At 41.1% G+C, this 23,223-nt stretch overlaps 1 protein-coding gene across 3 annotated transcripts in view; it reads right to left on the reverse strand.

Annotated features, from left to right (window-relative positions):
* The window catches only part of PPM1H (protein phosphatase, Mg2+/Mn2+ dependent 1H), a 246,808-nt gene extending 226,257 nt beyond the window's left edge, over positions 1-20,551 (reverse strand). The window contains exon 1 of one of the 3 annotated variants that reach the window (XM_081821986.1): positions 19,794-20,551. In XM_081821986.1, the coding sequence (XP_081678112.1) occupies positions 19,794-20,038 (245 nt within the window). In that variant the 5' untranslated portion in view covers positions 20,039-20,551. The remainder of the gene's footprint in view (positions 1-19,793) is intronic. The other 2 variants (XM_081821984.1, XM_081821985.1) reach the window with 2 other exon arrangements.
* Between the last annotated feature and the right edge of the window lie 2,672 nt (positions 20,552-23,223).

Consider the following 23,223-nt stretch of genomic DNA (forward strand, 5'->3'; position numbering starts at 1 on the left):
TGTTAGCTGGCTGAAAACGGAAATTTATCGTTTTTTACCTAGTTAGCTGAAAGTCTGCTTTACTTGCATCCAGCATGATTTATTAAAAATGGGCCTTGTTGGGTCATATGGTAGCTCTATTTTCAACTTTTTGAGGAACCTCCACACTGTTTTCCAAAGTGGCTGCACCAGCTTGTATTCCCACCAACAAAATGGGCATTGTTGATGAGATTTTCTTTTTTTAAAGAGTTATTTGAGAGAGAACGAGTGCATGTGCAAGCACACACGAGTAGTGAGGAGGGGCAGAGGGAGAGAGAGAATCTCAGCATACTCCCCACTGAGCACAGAGCCCAAAGCCCCAACGTGAGGCTCAATCTCACAATCCTGAGATCATGACCTGAGCCGAAATCAAGAGTTGGTCGCTCAACTGACTGAACCACCCAGGGACCCCAAGATTTTCTTTAATAAATGTAATTTTAACAATCAAACTATTTACTAACATAACACAATCTAAACATCTTTTGTTTTGCTTTTGGTGTCTGTCCTCTACCATTCTCCAAAAAGCTTGAATGCCACATGGAATGAAATGAAGACAGCTTTCCCTTCAATTTGTAAGTACCTAACCAATGATATTTATGGAATAAAATAATCAGTTTCTTATAAAACTGTACAATTAACTTTACAGGTGAGGTAAATCACAGCCTTGAGATATGGTAAAAACAAATGTATCTCAGGAATGGATATGTAATTTAAGTTCAAACACTGAGAGCATACATTTTTTTGTGAGGAAAAAATTAGTGGAGTGCACAGTTTTGGATAGTTCCTATTTTAATTAGAATAAGTAGAAATGGAAGCTCAAGCAGTTCTGGTATGAATAAAGATGTGAAAAGTGAAATAAATCGATCCCAGAAGGGTATCAAAAAGAACTTTAGGGAGGAAGCCAAGGTAGGCTGAATCCCAACCACTCACCCTTAGCCACTTATCTCTGATAACGTTCAAGAAGCTACTGATGCTACCTAGCTAGCTGCCAGTTAATGTTTGAAATGCACATACCACTAGTTATCTTCCACTTCACAAAAATGTAGCATAAAGTTCAACTCACAAAGAACCAAGACTGAATAACAGAACTATTCTCAACATGGAGAAACTATTTCCGGGCAGTGATATATTTCAAGTAGCAAGCTTCCCAATGTTTTGTTTTGTTTTTTTTTTTTAAAGATTTTATTTATTTATTTGGGAGAGTGAGTGAGTGACAGAGAGAGACAGAGAGCATGAGGGGGTTAGGGCCAGGGGGGAGAAGCAGACGCCCCACTGAGCCCGATGCAGGGCTCGATCTCAGGACCCTGGGATCATGACCTGAGCCGAAGGCAGTCGCTTAACCAACTGAGCCACCCAGGCGCCCCACCCCCCACCCCCAGTGCTTTTAAAATATAATTTGACTTACATGAGTTTTCAAAACCAAATTTCAAGCAAGACACTGTGTCCTTTACTCTTGAGTCAGGGATGCTGAGCAGAATACAGTGATACAGTAGCTACAGGGGCACACAGAAGTACAAAGTATTGATTAAAATTACATCAAGTACAGCTGCTTTCCACAGCAATTTAACTGCCAACACAAAGGAATTAGCCCTGCACCAAGCTGACAGCACAATTCTGAGAACTTCGGAGATGTCCTTGGGTCACCCACCCTCAGGCAACATGGGGTAACAGAGGACTAAATTAAAAACTGACTGCGATCTTCATTCCTTTTTTTCTGGAAGGATCCAGAGATTTCAACCAATTTCAGGTTAAAAAAAAAAAAACTTTTTATAGACGCTACTCAGACATCTACATACTTTACAAATTATAGTTTGGTTGTAACTGAATCATGCCCCAGAAAGGCCCGACTGGATGCAATGGGAACCAGTTATGGTGAAATCTTCACCACCATAATTTTACCTGCTTCACTGATAAAATTTTGAAACATTTCTTCCTGCAAATACTTCAAATCATAACTTTTCTGGACGGATACAGTAACTGCATCATTATTGTAAAAGAATTTGAGGGAAAAATCCTTAAAATTTTAGTCCCTTTTAATCCATGATAGGCTATCTATTTAGGTGTTTTGTTTTGTTTTGTTTCTAGAAACAATGTTATTATCTGTGCTTAGTGCTCATTCCTTCAGTGTTGCAGAGGGTGGGGAGGGCAGGCAACTCCCTAGACAAGAGGCTTACTTACCATTATAATATTCTTGGTTTTGCCATTGTGTTAGATTTAGAAGTTTGTACCATGAAGTCAAACGTAATTACATTTTCAGTTCACTTCCACCTTTCGCTAAAATGCATATTCAGCCAACAGATCCTTCAGAGATTTAAGACAAAGCAAGTAAGGCAAATGAAAAAGCATTCCTTTTTATGAACTGTATACAAGTAGCCTACGTAAAAGTCACTCAAAATTACCTAATCGGTGCACACGTCTTCTGTTATGCTACTACTAACCCTCTCAGCATCTCGGGGCCAGAAAGGACTGAGGCAACAACCTAACTTTATAAATAAGCCAACCGAATGCTAAAAAAGTGAACTAGCTTGCTGAAGCCACAAGCTGGTTAGAAGGGCCAAGACAACCTCAAGCTGCTTCTTCAAGATACGAATCTTCTCCTAGCACACGCTGCTCCTCTGTCATAGACTATGCTTAGATTTTCATCTTTTCATGAATTTACCTTCCCAACAAGAGTGTAAGCCACTTAAGGTTAAACCCTCTGTATCTTTTGCTCCTTTGCCTATGTGAAGTATACAGTAAATGCATAGCAATGATACAAAAAAAAAAAAAAAAAAACCAAATGAAGCAAAAAACCCAGTGCCATGCTAGTATTAAATCATCCCAGAACAGCCATCGACCTGAGATTTGTATTTTACCAGAGATTTATATTTTATAGCGCATTCTGGCCCCTACAATTTTTATTATGTTAAAGAGGAGTAACACTCACAACCCTCAATTGTCCATCAGTCTTAGACAGCCCAAACACACACGACACACAGGCCCTCCGGAGAAGACGAAGTACTCTGCACGTCTGGAAGAAACACCAGAGAGTATGGAAAAGTGGACTCCAGAATCAGTGCAAATATTTATGTCAGACATGGAAGAACAATATTCCAACCCTAACTTTTTAAAAGTGGGCTAAGTTTCTCTCTGTAAAATACAGTTCAAAAAATAACAAAGACAGTTATGCTGACTACACTCCCCATGAGCAGTTCTCAGGGATGGCTGGGGTCTCCCAGACCCTCTCAAGGGATACACAAGGTCAAAACGATTTTCACCATAATGCTGTGGTGCTCCTTTACTTTTTCGCTGAGTACAGTGGAGTTGACTCGTGAGTGTTCTGGTACCAGAGATGAAATGCAGAAGCAGGTCAGAATCCAGCTGTCTTCTATGAAGCCATACACTAAAGAGATTTTCAAGTGTAGAAGGATACCGCTCTTCTTACTAACTTGGTTTTTGTTTTGGAAAATGGGTTATTTTTCACTAAAAGTGAACTGAAATTATAAATATGTTTACGTTTTCTCAGTTTTAATTTCCAGTACAGTCAATATCATTTTTATATGCAGTTGACAAAAACAAAAGCTCCTTAGGCTCAGGTGAAGAACAAATACCAATGTAGGAATAGAAATTATTGTTTTTTTTTTAAAGATTTTATTTATTTATCTATTTATTTGAGAGAGAGAGAGAGAGCAGGAGAGGGGGGAGGGTCTGAGGGAGAAGCAGACTCCCTGACGAGCAGGGAGCCCGATGCGGGACTCGATCCCAGGACTCCAAGATCATGACCCGAGCCGAAGGCAGTCGCTTAACCAACTGAGCCACCCAGGCGCCCCTAGGAATAGAAATTAATGAAATTAAAATTTAATACAGAGTTTCTTTATTCTAACTAGTCCATACTGACGTGTACATGACTTTAAATAAGAAGTTACTGGTTTGGGGGCGCCTGGGTGGCTCAGTTGTTAAGCGGCTGCCTTCGGCTCAGGTCATGATCCCAGGGTCCTGGGATCGAGCCCCGCATCAGGCTCCCTGCTCAGCGGGAAGCCTGCTTCTCCCTCTCCCACTCCCCCTGCTTGTATTCCCTCTCTCGCTTCTCTCTCTCTGTCAAATAAATAAATTTTTAAAAATCTTAAAAAAAACAAAAAACAAAAAAGTTACTGGTTTGGGGTTAGAGATGGAAATGGGCCAATTACCTTGGGAGACTTTGAATTTTTGATTCAAAAGGAAACTGCAAAGTTTAGCATAAATTATCCAATCCACAGATGAACTAAATTTGACTGTGCCTAATTCAATAATGCCTTAGCTTGTGCACAGAGAAAGGATTAATGGGCAGTCGCCTTATGAATATACCAAAAATTCCACAAAGTAAAGAAAATAAGGTTGAGAAAAAAAGGCGGAGCAGGTAAGGAAGAGAAAGCACTGATAATGTTCAGAAACTTCAATGGGTTTCTGAACACAGCATCCAGACAGACAGACTTCCCATTACTGGCCACTCACTCATCTATACCATGAAATATACTTTTTCCAGCAGGATCCATTCTTACTGCTTACTTCCAGCTAAGAGTCCAAAAGCTAGATGTTTTTCCCTTGTTTTCCCGCAGGACAGTCCAGATTCAGAGAATACCATACAATGCCTCCAACAAACATTTGAGAGAATGGATATCTGAAATTTTCAAGTACTGTGTTAACTGTTGTGTTCCTAGGAGTTGAGCAGATAATTTGAAATTAGCCTATAGAACAAAGGTGGTCTTTCCTTCATTTGAGATTAGAGGAACTATATCAATTATGTCCACTACTTCAGGTCAATATTTGAGGATTGATGTATATGACTCTACATTAAGTACTAGAGAAATCAAAATGTATATGATAATGCCTATACCCCCTCAAGATTATTCATTAAAATTTAAAGCAATTAAGTAAAACCAAGATGTATCACTGATTCTCTCTCAAAGGCATGAGAGTCAATGAGTGCTTTTAGCTCTGAAGACAGAATCATTGTGCAATTCTTCAGAGTAGGGTCTTAAACTAGCCCTTAAGGGTCATTTTTCTAAAAATCAATCCTAAATATGAAAAAGCAATATTGTTTCTTAAATCAGTAAGTCTGGCTTACCAAAACACTACTTTGGTAAAGGATTTTAAAATAAAGTATATAACATTTCTCAAATACAATTTTCAGTCGAAACACTTATCTTTTCAAACTATTAAATAATGTCACTAGAAATACTCGCAAGTGCATTTTGAACATTTTCCCCAGAAAAATATCACCTTTCAAATCATGGCTTAACAAAGATTTATCAAAAAGGATAATCATCCCAGGACTCTTAATAGTTTTAAAAAAAAAGGTTACCACCGGGGGAAAAAAATCTCTATTAAAACTATATATGGAATACAATGCAGTGTATTGTATTGATTAAAGATGACAGAGTATGATATTTGTTTACATTTATTTGCAGTGAAAGAACTACTAATCTGTATGTAGAATCATCCCATTTTGTAAATACAAATGTACTTAGAGATATACACAAATTATCAACTGAAGTTAATTATGAGTGATAGAATTTATGGATAATTTTTACATTCTTCATAGTACTTATGAGAATTTGAAAGTGCTACAATGAATGCATATCAATTCTGCAATGAGGTAAAAAAAGTGGCATTTAAAAAAATTAATTCTGTGTTCCTGACTAATCAATGCCTTTCTCCATCTTGACAGGTTAATAGAAAGCTAAAAACGTTTTTAAATTCTTCTCACTGATAGCGGATGATAAAAATTTTTTGCAAGATAAATTTTCGCCCAAGGGTCAAAACTCTGCTAGAAAAAAGGATAATATTCTCAGCACGAGTTTAATTAAACTTGCAGCTGACAAGTATCAGGCCTCTCAGGCAACTTGCAGCCCTTTGCAAGCCAAGAAAACTATTAAAACACAGTTTTCAACAAGGGAAAGGACATCAGGGGCTTTGAAATGACATGCTTAAGGAAGGTGTGACACATGTGAAATCCCAAAGAAAATGATCTTGACACGAATCTGACCACACCTGGCAGAAAACCCAGGGCTGGTGCAGAAGCCAAGCCCGGTGGGAGGGTTTCAGCTTGTGGTCCAGGCTCCTAAAGGATCTGGGAGGGTAGCAAGAGGAAACCTAAACTATTTTAAGTATTAAAGGAAAAAAGAAGCTAATGAAAAACAGACCGTGGGCAATAAGGACTCACACATAAACCCAAAGGTTAATCCTTTGCTTCGGCCGAAACGTTACCAGTTTAATGTGATCATCATCACACCCACCCTTCTTGCTGATTAGAAGATAGGATGTATCTGGTTAAAATCCTTCACAAAGGGGGCGCCTGGGTGGCTCAGTCGTTAAGCGTCTGCCTTCGGCTCAGGTATGATCCAAGGGTCCTGGGATGGAGCCCTACATCGGGCTCCCTGCTCCACGGGAAGCCTGCTTCTCCCTCTCCCACTCCCCCGCTTGTGTTCCCTCTCTCACTGTGTCTCTCCCTGTCAAGTAAATAAATAAAATCTTAAAAAAAAAAAATCCTTCACAAAGGGAGACATCCAAGAAAAACAAATAAAAGGGTCTGTGACAGTGAGAAGGTGGGGAGCCAGAGATGGAGGGAATCCACAGCTCCCCCAGAGCTCAGTGACAGCCCGTGGTGTTGCCGAGGACGGCAAAGCACCAAGCAGGGCTTCAGGTGGTATACGAGGCAGGGAGGGGCCAGCACTGACTGGATAACCTGGAGCACGAGCACAGGGGGAGAGGCAGGGCCTCAACTATGGGCCCGTGTAATTCCCATCTGACACCTGGATATTTTAAAAATTAAACACCAGCCGCTGCAGTGCGAGTTGCCAACTCTTTTCTCCCCATTTGCGGATGCACTGAATCACCAGCCCAGCTCTGGACACCTGGTTCTAACAACAGGGCAGCATGGCCCCGTTAGTAATAATCACAGGGCAGGGCGCCAAGACGCCGTGTAATCTGGCTCTTGGGCTCTACTCTACAGCCTACTTTACAGGGTGAATGCCATCCTAAAAGGCTGATAAAACTGCTCTTTGTTTTTCCCAAACATATATTTTAGAGTTCATCCTCATAGGCTATTTATTTGCAACAAAATATTGTAGTTATTTCCTCTTTTATGTTAAAAAAAAAAAATCCTCTTAATGGAGTTCTATAGTAATACCAGTTTGGTTCCCTCCTACTCCTCACATCCCTTATATGCTATTCATATTCACTGTACCTTAAAATTTGCTTCCTACTCAACATTTATTTTCTTTTATTTTTGCTAGCTGTGTGTTCTAAACATAATTTGTCAACATTTAAAAAGGCCTAGAATGGCTACTAGCACACCACAGCGGACTACTTAAATGCAGTAATTCAATAATCCACAGCATTTTTATTTAAAAAAAAATCAATTTATCACTCGTTTTTTCTTCCTATGCTTATATGAAAAAGGTCAGATGGTAAAGAGGCACCTTCTTTAAACAGCTTAAATGTCTATTTGTCAACTTACTGAAAAGACAGTAGAGTACACAAACCACCTTGGACCTCTTGGCGTGGCAAATATTTGATCTCTCTGTCCACCCCTCGGCCCTGTGAGGATTGAGGAAACTCCCCACCCAGCAAGGCTCCATGAGACCAGACTCATGCTAGTCACTGATGCATGCACAAAACAAGACAGTCCCTGCACGAGCCCACGGGGCTGAGGACCAGCAAATACATGCTACACTGGTGATGGTGGCCTTCTTGGCCCCCAAAGTCCACTAACTTGCAACATTCCCACTAAAACTTGATTCTGCTTCAGTAAAGAGCTTTGCTAACAGAACTCCCAAAGTAAACTTTAAGAGGTTATCTCTTATAAAACCGAATTCATGGGGCACCTGGGTGGCTCAGTCGGTTAAGCGTCTGCCTTCAGCTCAGGTCGTGATCTCAGGGTCCTGGGATCGAGCCCCACATCGGGCTCCCTGCTCCGCGGGAAGCCTGCTTCCCCCTCTCCTACTCCCCCTGCTTGTGTTCCCTCTCTCGCTGTGTCTTCCTCTGTCAAATAAATAAAATCTTAAAAAAATAATAAAATAAAAAAAATAAAACCGAATTCATGATTTGTGCCCCATCATTCAGAATTCCTTGGTATATTACCCACTTCTAAGGAGCTATTCGTAGTACAACACAGGATTAACTTTAGAAAAATACCACCACATAAAATGTACAGATTGGATTTAAGACTTACAGGGTTTTCAAAAACGTTAAAATATGAAAAAAGGCACTTTAGAGTTAAGATGGTAATTTGGCAAGATTTGGACTGTTGTTCTCAGGACACGTGCCTATCCTAAGAAAGTCTATTAATACTAAAGAGAACTAATTTTTAAAGCTTTGAAAAGCATCCTTTTATGTAAAACTTGATGTGCCAACATGCCCTTATCTAATTCAAAGCCACCTGGTGATAAAGCCTTACTAATTTCCTTTACATAATAAAATATACTATGTTCTGTGACATTCTGTTTAGAGGAATAAGATGTCTTTTTATTAACAAATAACTTCACACAGCGAATAATCAGGTTCAGTGATTCCATGATAGTCACCAGGATCGTGGGACTGCATGAGATTCTGAAGGAACTTATGTTCTCTCTGAGCCTCATTTTCCTCTTTTATTATACATGGAGAACAGATGCTTACATTTAAGTGTACATGACGGGGCTTAACAGTTATCCAGAGCCATACAGATGTAACTGGTGGCATCATTATTCTCTCTCATAAATAAGGAAACAAAGTCCATAAAGAGAAATTACAGGTAAATCAGCACTTACATTTTATAGCGAATTAGAGAAAACTAAGTCAGAAACAGTATAACAAAAAAAGCACTACGGATTCACATTCCAGAAGACCCAAGTGATCTGACCACACCAGAAAAAAAGCAAGTAGGCAGGTACTTCGATTTCCCTAAGCCTCCTAGTGGACAATATCCACCTCAGAAGGAAGAAAAACAGCATAATGGTGTCTTTATTCATCAGCAGCCATTTTCAGGCAACACATTTATCTTTATAAAACAGATACTCCTCACAGTATTCATCTGCCTGGCTACCCGCTGACAGGAGGAGTGACTCCAGTTTTAAACACATTTCCTACTGCTTTAATTAAGCAGGAGCACAGCAACGAGACAGGTCATCTATTTCTCATTTTCAATTTGACCCCATCTAAAGCTCTCAGTTATGTGAATGCCAAGTTATGACAAGCATATGGACTGAGGGATCATTTGCAGGGTGCCAATGGAATAAAAGTTAAATCTGGGTTGGCTCCCCGCACTTGGATGAGGACCCAATTGTTTGATGGTTTTCTCAACTGAGACTGTCATAGCTACTAATTCTCCTTTCTGATTTACGGTGAAAAATACCTTAAGAGCATAAATCAAAGCCATTGGACTAAAGGAAACATACACTTAAAAATAACAATAGACTGATGGCTAGGCAAGTGATTAAGCAAATATAGCAATATGTACATAGTAGAATCTGGATAGTGGCCATATGGGTGCTAAGAGTGTAATCGTTTCAACTTTTCTGCGTGTTTGAAAAATTTCATAATAAAGTGCTGGGGAAAAATAACTCAAAACTGTAATCACAATAAAGAAGACAGTAGGCCCCCCTGGAAAGACCTCAGCCTAGAAGGAAAGACACTGGTTCTTAGCCTAACCCTAGGAACTCTCAAAGTTTAAAACCAGAAAGTGCCTTAGAAATCCTCTAGGGCAGGAAAAATACGTAATTTTATGGGTTTGTGAAAAATTAGAAAAATAGCAATATCATAGCATTTTCAAAAAAACTAAAAACTGCTCTCTTGCTGAGATTATTTGCCTCTACACTTCTGGGCTTTAAATATCATTTAATGAAATGTTGGCAATAGCTGCTAACAGATTTGGCTCTTTAGGTCACCACTTAGCAGTCAAATCTGATCACCCTTCATATCCTCCTCTCCTACCTTGATGTCTAAGCCCTTGACCTGCCTTCAGCAAGAATCTCCCTACCTGTTATGTCTCCTCTTAGTAATTTTCCACCCACTAATGTCCTCACTCTGCTCATTGGCTATGAATTCCCAGCTGTCTTTGTTGTATTTGAAGTTGAGTCTAATTTCTTTCCCCTATTAAAATGTCCCTATTGCAATAGTTTTGAATAAAGTCTTCTTTACCATTTTAACAAGTGTTAGAATAAACTTTTTCTTTACTCATGCCTTTATACAGGTATGTTAAAGGTCTTGGGACCTTCAGGTACAGAGAACTTGACAGCTAATCACTGTGCTTGCTGCAAAGAATAGTTTACTTCTGTCGTATAACTTAAAGGCTCCAAATGCTGAGATTTAAAATTGCCCAGAAGCATTAAGACATTAAAAATAAAACAAACACCCTCCCTGCCCTCCCTTCCCCAATGCTGGCCTCTTTCAACCTTATTAGTCCATGATTTCATTTTAATTTCAAAGGATGACACTAAAAGGGGAAAGACTATTGACATAAAATTTTCTTGAGGACAATGACTATGTCTTATAATATGGGCCCAGAATAGGACCAATACCTGACACATAGTAGGAATGCAATGATTTCATTGACTGAATGAAAGAATGGAAGTAGGTGAACAGCATTTATTTCCTGAAAGAGGAAAAGTAATTCAAAATAAATTCAAGGGTTGGGGAGAGGAATCAACCCTCCGTTCAAATTAGACAAATCAGAGAAAACTATAAAGACAACTATAACAACCAAACATCTAGAATTAAAATATATCTTCCTTTAAAAGTAATTTGTCCTTCCTTCTCAAACTTCCAAATGACAGAAGAAGGAATGCTTCCAAACACATTTTACAAAGCCAGCATTACCCTGATACCAAAACCAGATAAGGGCACCACAAGAAAATTATAGGCCAATCTTCCTAATGAACATAGATGCAAAACTCAACAAAATATTAGCTAACTGAATTCAACACCACATTAAAAGGATCATACACCATGATCAAATGGGATTTATTCCAGGGATGCAAAATGGTTCAATACATACAAATCGATGTGATACACAGTAACAAAATAAATGATAAAAATCATATGATCTCAATAGATGCAGAAAAAGCATTTGACAATACTCAACATCCATTTATGATTTTAAAAAACTCACAACAAAGTGGGTAGAGAGGGAATGTACCTCAATGTAATAAAGACCACATATGACAAGTCCACAGCTAACAACATTATACTCACTGGTGCTAACCTGAAAGTTCTTCCTCTAAGATCAGGAACAAGACAAGAATATCCACTCTCACCACTTTTATTCAACATAGTACTGGAAGTCCTAGTTAGAACAATTAGGTGGAAAGGAAAGGATAGAACAGGACAGGACGGAAAGAAAAGAAAAAAGAAAAGAAAAGGAGAGCATCCCAATCAGAAAGACATAAAACTGCCACTATTCGCAGATGACATAAATAGAAAACCCTAAAGACTCCACTAAAAAACTGTTAGAACAAACACATGCAGTAAAGTTACAAGATACAACATCAATATACAAAAAAAAGTTGTGTTTCTATCCACTAATAATGAACTATCAGAAAGAGAACTCAAGAAAACAATTCCATTTACAACTACACCAAAAAACGGTAAAATACCTAGAAATAAATCTAACCAAAGAGGTGAAAAGCCTGTCAATGAAAACTATAAGACACTGATGAAAGAAAGTGAAGAAAATACAAATGGAAAATACATATCCATGCTCATGGATTAGAAAAATACTGTTAAAATGTCCAAAGTGAGGGGCGCCTGGCTGGCTCAGTCGTTAAGCGTCTGCCTTCAGCTCAGGTCATGATTTCAGGGTCCTGGTATAGAGCCCAGCATCATCATCGGGCTCCCTGCTCAGCAGGAAGCCTGCTTCTCCCTCTCACATTCCCCTGCTTATGTTCCCGCTCTCGCTGTCTCTCTGTCAAATAAGTAAATAAAATCTTTAAAAAAAAAAAAAAAAAAGAGGCTTAATTCTTAAAAAAAAAGTCCAAAGCGATCTATATTCAATGTAATACCTATATCAAAATTCCAATAGCATTTTTCACAGAAATAGAACAATCCTAAAACATGTATGGAGCCACAAAAGACCCCAAATGGCCAAACAAATCTTGAGAAAGGAGAACAAAACTGGACACATCATGCTTCCTGATTTCAAACTATATTATAAAGCTACAGTAATTAAAATAGCATGGTATTGGCATAAAAACAGACACATAAATAGAACAGAGAGCCCAGAAATAAACTCATATATACATGTCCAATTAATTTATGATGAAGGAGCCAAGAATAAACAATGGGGAAAGGTCAGTCTCTTCAATAAGTGGTATGGGGAAAACTGGACAGCCACATGCAATAGAATGAAACTGGGCCACTATCTTACACCATACACAAACATTAACTCAAAATGGATTAAAGACTTGAATGCTTGGGGCGCCTGGGTGGCTCAGTCGTTAAGCGTCTGCCTTCAGCTCAGGTCATGATCCCAGGGTTCTGGGATCGAGCCCCGCATTGGGCTCCCTGCTCCGCGGGAAGCCTGCTTCTCCCTCTCCCGCTCCCCCTGCTTGTGTTCCCTCTCTCGCTGTCTCTCTCCCTGTTAAATTAAAAAAAAAAAGACTTGAATGCTAGCTGAAAACATAAAATTCCTAGAAGAAAACATAGGTGGTAAGTTCCTTAACGTGGGTCTTGGCAACAATTTTTTGGTATGACACCAAAAGCAAAAGCAAAAACAAGCGAGACTATCCAAACTAAAAAGCTTCTGCACAGCAAAGGAAACCATCAATAAAATGAAAGGACAACCTACTGAATGGAGGAAAATATTTGCAAACCATATACCTGATAAGGGGTTAATATCCAAAATATATAAAAAAAACTCATCCAACTCAATAACAAAAAAAGTCTGATTTTTTAAATGGGCAGAGAATCTAAACAGACATTTTTTCCAAAGAAGACATAGAGATGGCTAACAGGAACATGAAAAAGTACCCAACATCACTAATCCTCAGGGATATGCAAACTAAAACCACAGTGAGATATTAACTTACACCTATTAGAATGGCTATTATCAAAAGGACAAGAAATAACAGGCATTAGTTAGGATGTGGAAAAAAGGGAACCCTTGTGCTCTGTTGGTAGGAATGTAAATTGGTATGCTATGGGAAACAATATGAGGTTCCTCAAAAATAAAATCTAACTACCATATGATCCAGCAATTTCACTTCTAGGTATTTATCCAAAGGAAATGAAAACACTAACTCAAAAAGATACCTGCACCCTCATGTTCATTGCAGCATTATTTACAATAGTCAAGACATGGGAACAATCTAAGTGCCCATTGATAGATGAATGGATAAAGAAAATGTGTGTGTTTATATACCTATATATATATCTCATATATATAAAACATATGTGATATATAGAGATATATACACACATGGATTATTATTTGGCCATAAAAAAAAGGAAATCCTCCCATCTGTGACAACATGGATGGACCCTAAACGCATTATGTTAAGTGAAATAAATCAAAGACAAATGCTGTATGATCTCACTTGTGTGTGTAAATCTTAAAACAAAAACCAAACTCATAAAGAGAACAGATTGGTGAATGGTTGGGGGTGTGTGTATGCGTGCAAAATGGGTTAAGGTAGTCAAAAGGTACAAATTTTCAGTTATAAAATATGTCCTGCAGATGTAATGTACAGCATGGTGACTACAGTTAATAATACTGTACTATAGGGGCGCCTGGGTGGCTCAGTCGTTAAGCGTCTGCCTTCGGCTCAGGTCATGATCTCAGGGTCCTGGGATCGAGCCCCGCATTGGGCTCCCTGCTCAGCGGGAAGCCTGCATCTCCCTCTCCCACTCTCCCTGCTTGTGTTCCCTCTCTCACTGTGTCTCTCGCTGTTAAAAAATAAATAAAAAAAATCTTAAAAAAAATAATACTGTACTATATATTTGAAAGTTGCCAAGATTAAATCTTAAAAGCTCTCATCTCACACACACACACACACACACACACACTGTAACTTATGTGTGGTGATGGGTGTTAACCAGATTTATTGTGATCATTTCACAATATATACATATATGGAATCCTTTCACTACACACCTGAAACTAATGCTATGTCAATCATATCTCAATAAAAAATTGTCTTCAACAATATATTTTCAGGGGCGCCTGGGTGGCTCAGTTGGGTAAGCGTCTGCCTTCAGCTCAGGTCAGGTTGTGATCTCCATCCAGCTCCCTGCTTGTGGGAAGCCTGCTTCTCCCTCTCCCACTCCCCGCTTGTTCTCTCTCTCTCAATAAATAAAATCTTTTAAAAAATTTAAAAAAAATATTTTTAGAAAACAATACTAGTATGCAATCAGTCATAATTTATCCTCTGGTATTGCCGTAACCATAATCAGGAAGCACTGTGTGGTGGGACAGTATCAGAGATGCCTACCCAACTGGAGCTGCAACAAAGGAATAACACAACCGCTCAGAATGGTTAAATTCTCTGCCAGAAGCATCACTAGTCTTTGAAGGAAGCTGATTCAGTTTCCTAAGGGACAGCCCAGAAGCTCCATCCCAGAGGGGAAGACTTCATTATAATGTTAAATCTGAAAAAGGGAGGGTGGGGGGATGGGGTCACTGGGTGACAGGCATTATGGAGGGCATGTGATGCAATGAGCACTGGGTATTATATGCAACTGATGAATCACTGACCTCTACATCTGAAACTAATGATACACTACATATTAACTAATTGAATTTAAATAAAAAAGTTAAAATTAAAAAAAAATCTAAAGAGGGGAGGAGAGCTTAACTGCCTGCTTTAAAATAGGAAATTAATACATTCTGCAAGCTACCAGAAAGGTAGGGGAAATGTTTTAGGCTACTTTGAACTTTTAACTCATCCGCAAATAAGTGCTATGGAGAGTTTTGTGAAATGAGACACCCCCTTCCACAGCCCATTTCTTTTTATCTTTATGCAAGAAGTGGAGAACCTCGAGATTTTTCCGTTGCCAAAGTTAAACAGGAAGTTCCCAGGCAGGAGCTCTGCTAAGAGGTGTAAGAGGGGTGGGTGTGCTAGAGGAGGTTAGAAGGAAAAAAGAAAGGCCAGAGGATTTCTGAGTTTGGGGTCAAGAGAGAAATAGTGGTTTCCCTGTCATCACAACTGCACAGCCAACCAGTGTGATTTATTGGTAATTGTTAATTAATGCCAATAATTAATTGGGGAGACAGAACAGCCTACAGGTTCCAAAACAAATCTAAATACTTGTGGGCTATTTGCTGGATTTAAACAAGGTTATTTCATCACAATTTTGAACTTTGTGAGACACAAAGAACTTAAAAGTAGTTTTTTGGGTGGTGGTTTTTTTTTTTTTTGTACCCGTGTCTGGGTCACTTTTATAAGAAAAGTACTAGAAAAAAAAAAGAATTGCATAGTTATAGCTATAACCTAAGTAAAATTCTGCTGTAATTATTTCTTTCTGCACAAGTAAAAATTTATCATTGACCAAAACGTGAATATGATGCTTTCATACAGACTATTAGATATTCTCTGGTATTTTTCACTGCCAGAGTTTCGGGCACAAACCCCATATCCACTTGTATCTCTAAGTCCAGCTGACCACTGATGAAAGAAAGGTTGGACAAACTGGGCAAGAGGAAGTCAAATGGGCTCCCAACCCATTGAAAACTGAACCAAGTTCTAGGTCCTAGAAGCATGGGGACCACTTGGGAGGTAAAGTTGTGGAGAAAGGAAGTAGCTGTCCTGTGGGGTCTCTGGGTCAGACTGTTGTTTTCCATGGCCTCTCTCCAAGCAGTTCTAACAGTCTCAATCCATAATTTCAAAACCAACCTAAAAAATAAAACTTGCTAATGCAGGTTTGTTTGTTTGAAGATTTTAGCTCTGTGGATGTTATCTGTAACTGTAATGCTTTACAGACCCTTACAACCTAGTACGTAGCCCTTAAACTCTTCAGCCACAATAGAAAGCTTTTTGAGGAGCCAGGAAATTCCACTCAGCACAATGCCAATAAATACTGAATTAATAAGTGAGGGTATTCTGTTTCTGGATCCTCGAGTCTTGTAAGGATTGCTTAAGCTAATTCTCTAGGTCTATAACCTATTAAAAAAATCTCTTCTTGAAAAGGATTGACAATAAGTGGCTAAAAAATAGAACATCTCTCCTTAATTTTTCTGCCATCCAAAAGGTGAGCACTAGAGTTCAACTCTCCTCTAACTCCTCATTCACCGAGTGATGCCAATTCTTCCTCTGGGGAAAGCATAGAAAGTAGCCCCCTTTCTGGAAAGGTAAGCAAACCACTTCTGATTCAGGTCTTGACTCACCAGCATCCCCCTATCCCCATTCTCTGAGCAATCTTCCTACCAATTCTATCCCTCTCAGGTACCTTCTAAAACAAAGGGAATTCCTCCTTCCAGGAGATACTGTAGCAAAGGGCAGTATTACTCATAGCAGCCTCTGATCCTAGCCCTACAGTCTTTCTCTCCCATTTCAGCCATTTTGACCATTCAGGATGTGTTTTTGCAGGAAGAGTAAGTATAGTTCAAGGTTTGAGGAAGTGGTATAGTACTTCTGACAGAGGGTTGTGGCAAGATAACACTGGTGGTTAATCCTGGGTACAGATGAATGCACCATAGTTTATTACACTGTAAGAAAGCAGTTTGGTGGTGTGGGCTCTAGAATCATGCTTGGGTTCAAATACAGGCTCTGCTAAGGTGGTAGGACTCTGGGAAAGTTGCATAACCATTCAGTGCCTCTGTATCCTATTATATATATATATATATGTATTTCTATTTTATAGAAAACGCAAACATTACTGTCTACTTTGTAAGATTGTTTTGAGAATCAAATGATATGATACAAATTTGGATAGAGTGAAAACACTAAATAGTAAGCACCAACTTTGTTAGCTATTATTAGTACTATGCATATATTTTAAAAGAATGAGGTAATTCTATATGTATTGACTTGGCATAAAGTCCATGACATAGTTATAGTGTTTTTCTGAAAATGCTATAGAATAACATACTTAGCAGGAGTCTATTTTGGGAAGAAAAAAAAATACATGATACATATTTATGAGTGTATCCAAATAAGTCTAGAAAGGCGCACACACCACTGAAACACTAAATTACAGTCATAACCCCTAGGGAATGTGTGCATATGTGTGTGGGGGGGAGTGTTCCTACGTTTGTATATGTACAGGTCTTTGCTTGAATTCACAAGTATGTACTGATGTAGGCAATACTGGGGTCCAGAGCTGATGGCCAATAAAGAATTTTTGAAACATCTTCGGTGCAAAAAGGTGGTTTTATTAAAGCACAGGGACAGGACCCATGGGCAGAAAAGGCTGTACTGGGGTTGTGAGGGTTGGCGATTATGTACTTTCAAGTTGGGAGGTTAGGGATAGTGTAAATCTCTAGGGAATTTTGGAAACAAGTTTCCAGGAGAGGGCCAGCTATTGTTAGATAAAGCTCATTTATTACTAATAAAACCTTAGTCATGAGACCCTTCAGATGTGTATCTGTGGGCCATATGCTTGGGGGATGATTGCTAAACTGTATCTTGGGGAATAGAGATAAAGGAATTTCCAAAGGAATTTTTATATGTTAAAGTAGACTTATGAGATCCTGGGGGGTTGGCCTAAGATTACCTCTTGCCCTTAGCAAAGTGTCAACATCGGGGCAGTTGAGTTTCTAGAGGAAGGTCAATCTGCCTGTTTCAAGGACTTGTCAGTGGGCTATAAGCAGCAAGGAAATTTAATTTTTTCTTTTGCCTTTGTTTCCCACATCATGTACTACTTTTATAACCGATTTTTAAAATTAAACAGTGGCCTTTTTAACCTTCAATTTGAACATTTCTCACTTCGGGGTCTAGGAAAAGGTGAACTTCTTAGAGATAAGGAAATGGAGGCCCACCTAGGAGGAGGTAGAGCCCCTCAGTCCCATCTATCCCAGCTACATGTCTCATTTCAGATTCCCTTATATTCTTTACAGTCCGTGGCACATCATGTGCCTGCCATAGGATCCAAACATTCTGAAACCGGTTGTTTTATTCTTCCTATTTGAGGCCCTCCTTTTATTGCGACCAAGTAGCTTTCACGTGTGTTTTAATATCTTCCTTTCTACTTCTCAGAACTTTCTCACCATTTGTCTGCTTGTCATTCTGTCCCTCAGACAGGTGCCCCTGCACTGGGAAACCCACTGGAGTGACAACTAGCCAGGTAGTTCGGGTTTTTTGGCAGGCACAAGGGCCCCCACCTACACAATTGTAGGACTTAGTGGAGTATGCTTTAAAGCGGTTTTGCTTGCAACACGTCTAAATGGCCTTTTAAACATTTTTTTTAAATCTCATTCAAGAACCGGTGTTTGGTATGTTTGGACAGGACAGGTATTTATTTTTGCTGTGGCTTTCTCCTGCAAGTTACAACGCTATCTTGTACCTCCCCCCACACGATGTTCTCTACCATACTTGTCCTTTATTATGTGTTAATTTTTATTGTTTTTAGCAACCTGCGTTCTCACTTGTCTTCTCACCATTTTTCACATTCCCGTCACGTTTTCTATTAAAACCCATGGAGAAAAGGTTATATGGTGAAAAGGGAGATTCTAGTTAGGGCGTCTTCCATGCAGTCTCTCGCACCGGAACCCGGAGCTTCGGGAACCATGCCTGCCAGGGGGTATCCGGGCCACCAGAAAAGGGTCAGCATCAAAGCGCCCAGGCATCGGGAGAGCTGATTGGTTCCCGGGCGAACCAATCAGCGAGCGACGATGTTCGCAGATCGGGGAGGGCCAAGATTATAGAGCGGATGGAGTTAAAGGAAAAGGGCCAGGTGTGCCAGGCACCCGGGTTTTGCGTGCACTGTGCACCCACCGGGTCATTGTTAAGCCCGGATCTCTGGTCTCCTAAATTACACCCTCCGAATTTCCCAGTTTCATAATGCTGAGTAGGGAGAAAAACATTACGTATCCTACCATTCATAAGATGGTCATTAATAGTCAATGGAGGCGTAGCTGGGGGTCAGGGTGGGGGTAAGGTCATTAAAATCCTCCCTCCTTTCCCAGTTCCACTCCAGGTCGTCAGCCTAACTGAATCAGTTCTTGAAATAGTAAATCATTCAAACGTTCCCTTAATCGCAAAAGCTGATTACCAAAATGCTATCGTTAGACACCCGAAATAAGTTCCCCTCCCCGTGGATTGGGGGAACTAGTACTGGCATTTACCGAAGGCGCAGGGTTTTACTACCCGCTAAGGGAGAAGGGAGAGAGGTCTTAGGCTAAGTCAGAGAAACTGGGCCCTTCTGAAATGTGCGACCTCGCACACGAATGCGTCCCCCCCCCCCCCAAGCGCAGCGACAGCTCCTCCCAACTCTACCCCACAAACTTCATGCGGAGGCGCAAAGATTTTTGGGAGGGTGGGCGCTGATACCAGATTTGCCTGCTGTGCTTCAAACTTCAGCAGAGCTGTTCTACGCACTTTCTTCCAAGTGTCACAGCCCCCGGACTCACGGACCCGTCCAACCTTAGCTTTCCCACGGTCCAGCGCTGCCACCCACCATCTACCGCCCATACCCAGGCGGGAGACGCTGCGTCCTTGGGGATGGGGGAAGGGGGAGTGGGAAAAGAGAGGAACGGCCAGTGTAAGTAAAGAGGTCCCCGCCGAGGCCTGGACGCCGGCAGCCCCTGGAGGGCCCTGGGGCCGAGGAAGAAGGAGAGAGGAGGGCTGGAACCGTGCGGGGAAGGGCCGCGAGGAGAGCAAGGGAGCCGCCGGTGTCGCTACACTCACTCTGCGTAGCCAGTGGCCCAGGGCAGCCGCCGGGTCTCCTTGAGGATGAGGATGGGGCGGGCGATGTGGTCGGCGCTGCACTCCACCTCGTCCTGAGACAGCCCCAGGAACTCCGGCCGCCCGTAGGGGAAGCGCAGGGGCAGGTCCGAGCCACCACAGCCGCCGCCGCTGTGCTCGGAGCCTGAGCTGCCAGCCATGATGCCGCCCATGAAATTGGCCACGGCAGATTTCACTCGAGTGAGCATATTACTCCGGCGCCCTGCAGCAGCGGTGCGAGCAGGAGGCGGCGGCGGGGGCCCGACGAGGCGCAGCGCGGGGCATGCAGGCTGCGGCGGGCGCCGGGCGCACGGGCAGCCGGGCCGCTGGGGCGCGCCGCGCGGCTAGCGGAGCCTAGTGCTGCAGGGGGCCGGGCCCCGGCCTCCCGCGCTCAGTGCCGCCGCCGCCGCCGCCTCCCCCCGCTACACTTCCGCAACGGAGCGGCATGGAGCGGGCCGGCCGGGCCCGGAGAGACGCCGCGCGCTCCGGGAGCGGCTGGGTGACCGCAGCGGCAGCAGGTCCCTTCCCCGCCCCTCTGCGCTCGACTCCTGCGTGAGCGGAACTGAGCCTACCCCGCGAGCCGGCAGAGCCGGCGCGGCTGCTGCCACGGCTACCGCCGCCGTCGAGTCATGTGATAATCAGGCTGCATGGGCTCGAGCAGCTGCTGTGGCCGAAACTCGGCCCCTCCCCTGCCGGCCCGAGCGAGGCTGGCCCGGGGATCGTGACCTCCTGGGGGAGGGGGGAGCCGGGCTGGGTCGGTACCTGGCTGAGGGGATGGGGGCGCTGTGAGCGGAAGGCCGTACACAGGTGTTAGGGGAGGTCACGTGGAGCCGGGCGAGGCCAGTTGAGGAATCCACTCGCTGAGGAACGCTTGCCTACTACGCCCTCGGGGAAAGGGGAGACAGGTGGAATCTTGGTGGGGCGGCTCCACGGTGGGACGGCAGTGGAAATGAGAAACACCTGGTGTAAAAGACTTTTCAAAGCTGAAACTCGCAAGGGTTGCACAAGAATTATTTAAAAGTTTTCCCCTAGGCATTTCTAGAATTACTTTTTTTTTTTAATTTTACTACCACCACACGCATCATTATCTGCGGAGCAAGCCCTGTTTGGAACCCAGAATAAGCTTAATGGCAAGAAAACAAAAGGGCTCTAAGAAATCAGATGCAAGCCCTGTTTTACCTGGTACTTAACTGTTCAAGAAATTTATACAAGCATGTTCCTCCAACATAACAACAAAAGTGTCTTTTCAAAGCTGACCCTGTTTACTATTGAGACACTTAATGTAAACTATTTTCTTAAACAGAAAAATGTCTGAAAAGCCAACTGGTGAATATGTCTCATCGGGGTAACATTTGTTAAATATTGGCTTAATTTTTTTTTTCAAGAAAGCTGTATCCTGTTCATGTTTACTTATTCTGTATCCTGTTCCCATGTTTACCTACCATTTAATTTGCCAGGATTCTGCGTTACTGGTGTAGTTACACATACTAAACAGCTCACTTAGAGTTCAGGAGGGAATACAGGCCTTCATTCTTCTGAATGAGTGGAAAGGGGGGAGAGTCGCCCAGGTGTTGGGGGGGGAAGGTAATCCTCCGAAGAGGAATTGCAATTTTTGCTCTTACGTGAGGCCTGACCCCATTTTATCGTATCTATAATATTTTTTAAGGCATTTTCTTCCCCTCTGGCTTTTTCATAAATAGGTACTCCGGTTTATAGCAAATAATTATGTAAAAAAAAAAAACTTGCAAATGTTCAGTGAGATACCATTCCTTTTCAATGAGTTTTTATTACTTTTCACAAAACAAAAATAATTTTAGCTTGGACCCCTTTCTCTAATTTTAAAATTTGGGGCAGGATTCTGAATAATGCAAAATCTAAATGAACAAAAAAAGGTCTTGTCAACCTTTGCTTTGCTCAACTATAAACTACATGGAAAAAATCCAAGTAGTGGCTAAACATCTAATCAACCACATACTCTGGCATCCACTGAGCCCCACATAAACTTAGAATCCCTCTCAAGCTTTTGTCGTAGAACAATTACCCTTTACCAATGTCCTTCGGATACTTTGGTAACTAATGTCTATTGAGATTAATTTATTGTATTCTGACCTTCATTTCACTTATAACAAAGCTATAGCAAGGCTTTAGTATTTACTAAAAATAGGATTTAAAAAAATTTCCTGTCTAGTTTATTTTCAATTTAAAGTAGTACCTGATCATAGTCAATAAATAAATAAAATCCAATAGTACAGAACTATAAATGAAAAAGCAAAAGACTCCAAAAATTTCCCCAGGGGATCACTACTGTTATTATTTTCCCTAGGCTTTCAAAACTTTTCTCAAATAGGATATTTGGTATAATTGAATTTGGTAATATTAGGCAGATTTATGATCCAAAGTTTTGTAGGGAGCTCTTCTATTTCTCTGTCACCTGAGTATTATCTATCATGGGAAAGTGTTGATATACGTTGGCTTTGCAAGGCTAGTTTGTTCTGCAAAAACAGGCAGACAGATTCTCATATCTATTCTTTGAATATTTCTTTTTTTCTTTGAGTATTTCTATAGTATAAGTGTTCATCACTAATAAATCTACTATCTTTATACCTACCTCTAAGACCAGTGTCACGTCACAGGATTTTCCAGAGAAATATTTTCCATGTAAATTTACTCCTCAATTATGTCATTCTTTAAGATCAGCTGGGAAGTAAATTCTGATTAAAATGGGGTTTTCATCCCTTTTAGGGGAACCCCAGAAAAAATGTCTTTCATACCTATTACAAATGCAAATCGGGGAGTATCTGTGCTCACAGCTTTAGGATTAGTGATTGCCTGAATTCCAGTGGTGTGGTAATCAGGATTTGAGAGACCCTCAATGTTACCCATTAGATGTATGTCCCAATCATCAATAGATATGCTCCATTTGTCTCTTTTATAGTTTCTTTGCTCTTGGAAAATGTGAGGGCGCCTGGGTGGCTCAGTTGGTTAAGCGACTGCCTTCGGCTCAGGTCATGATCCTGGGGTCCTGGGATCGAGTCCCGCGTCGGGCTCCCTGCTCGGCAGGGAGTCTGCTTCTCCCTCTGACCCTCCTCCCTCTCCTGCTCTCTCTCTCATTCTCTCTCTCAAATAAATAAATAAAATCTTTAAAAAAAATGTGAGCTTGAAGACTTTAACAGAACATTCATTTATAGGATAGATACATGGACCTTATACTTGGTTGCTCTTCATATAAATATAATCGCGTTTCTAGGCCTCTAATACCATGGCTTTGACTACACAATGGTTGTGCCATCAGTAAGACTATTTTCAAGAAAAAAAAAAAGTCTGGATAATTTCTTCAGTGAAAACATCACGGATTCCCCTAAATATTTAATTACAAAAGGAAAAACAATACCTT

Source organism: Leptonychotes weddellii, chromosome 5, assembly GCF_054177405.1.
Source record: "Leptonychotes weddellii isolate Sample4059 chromosome 5, ASM5417740v2, whole genome shotgun sequence".
In the NCBI taxonomy this organism is placed as follows: Eukaryota; Metazoa; Chordata; class Mammalia; order Carnivora; family Phocidae; genus Leptonychotes; species Leptonychotes weddellii.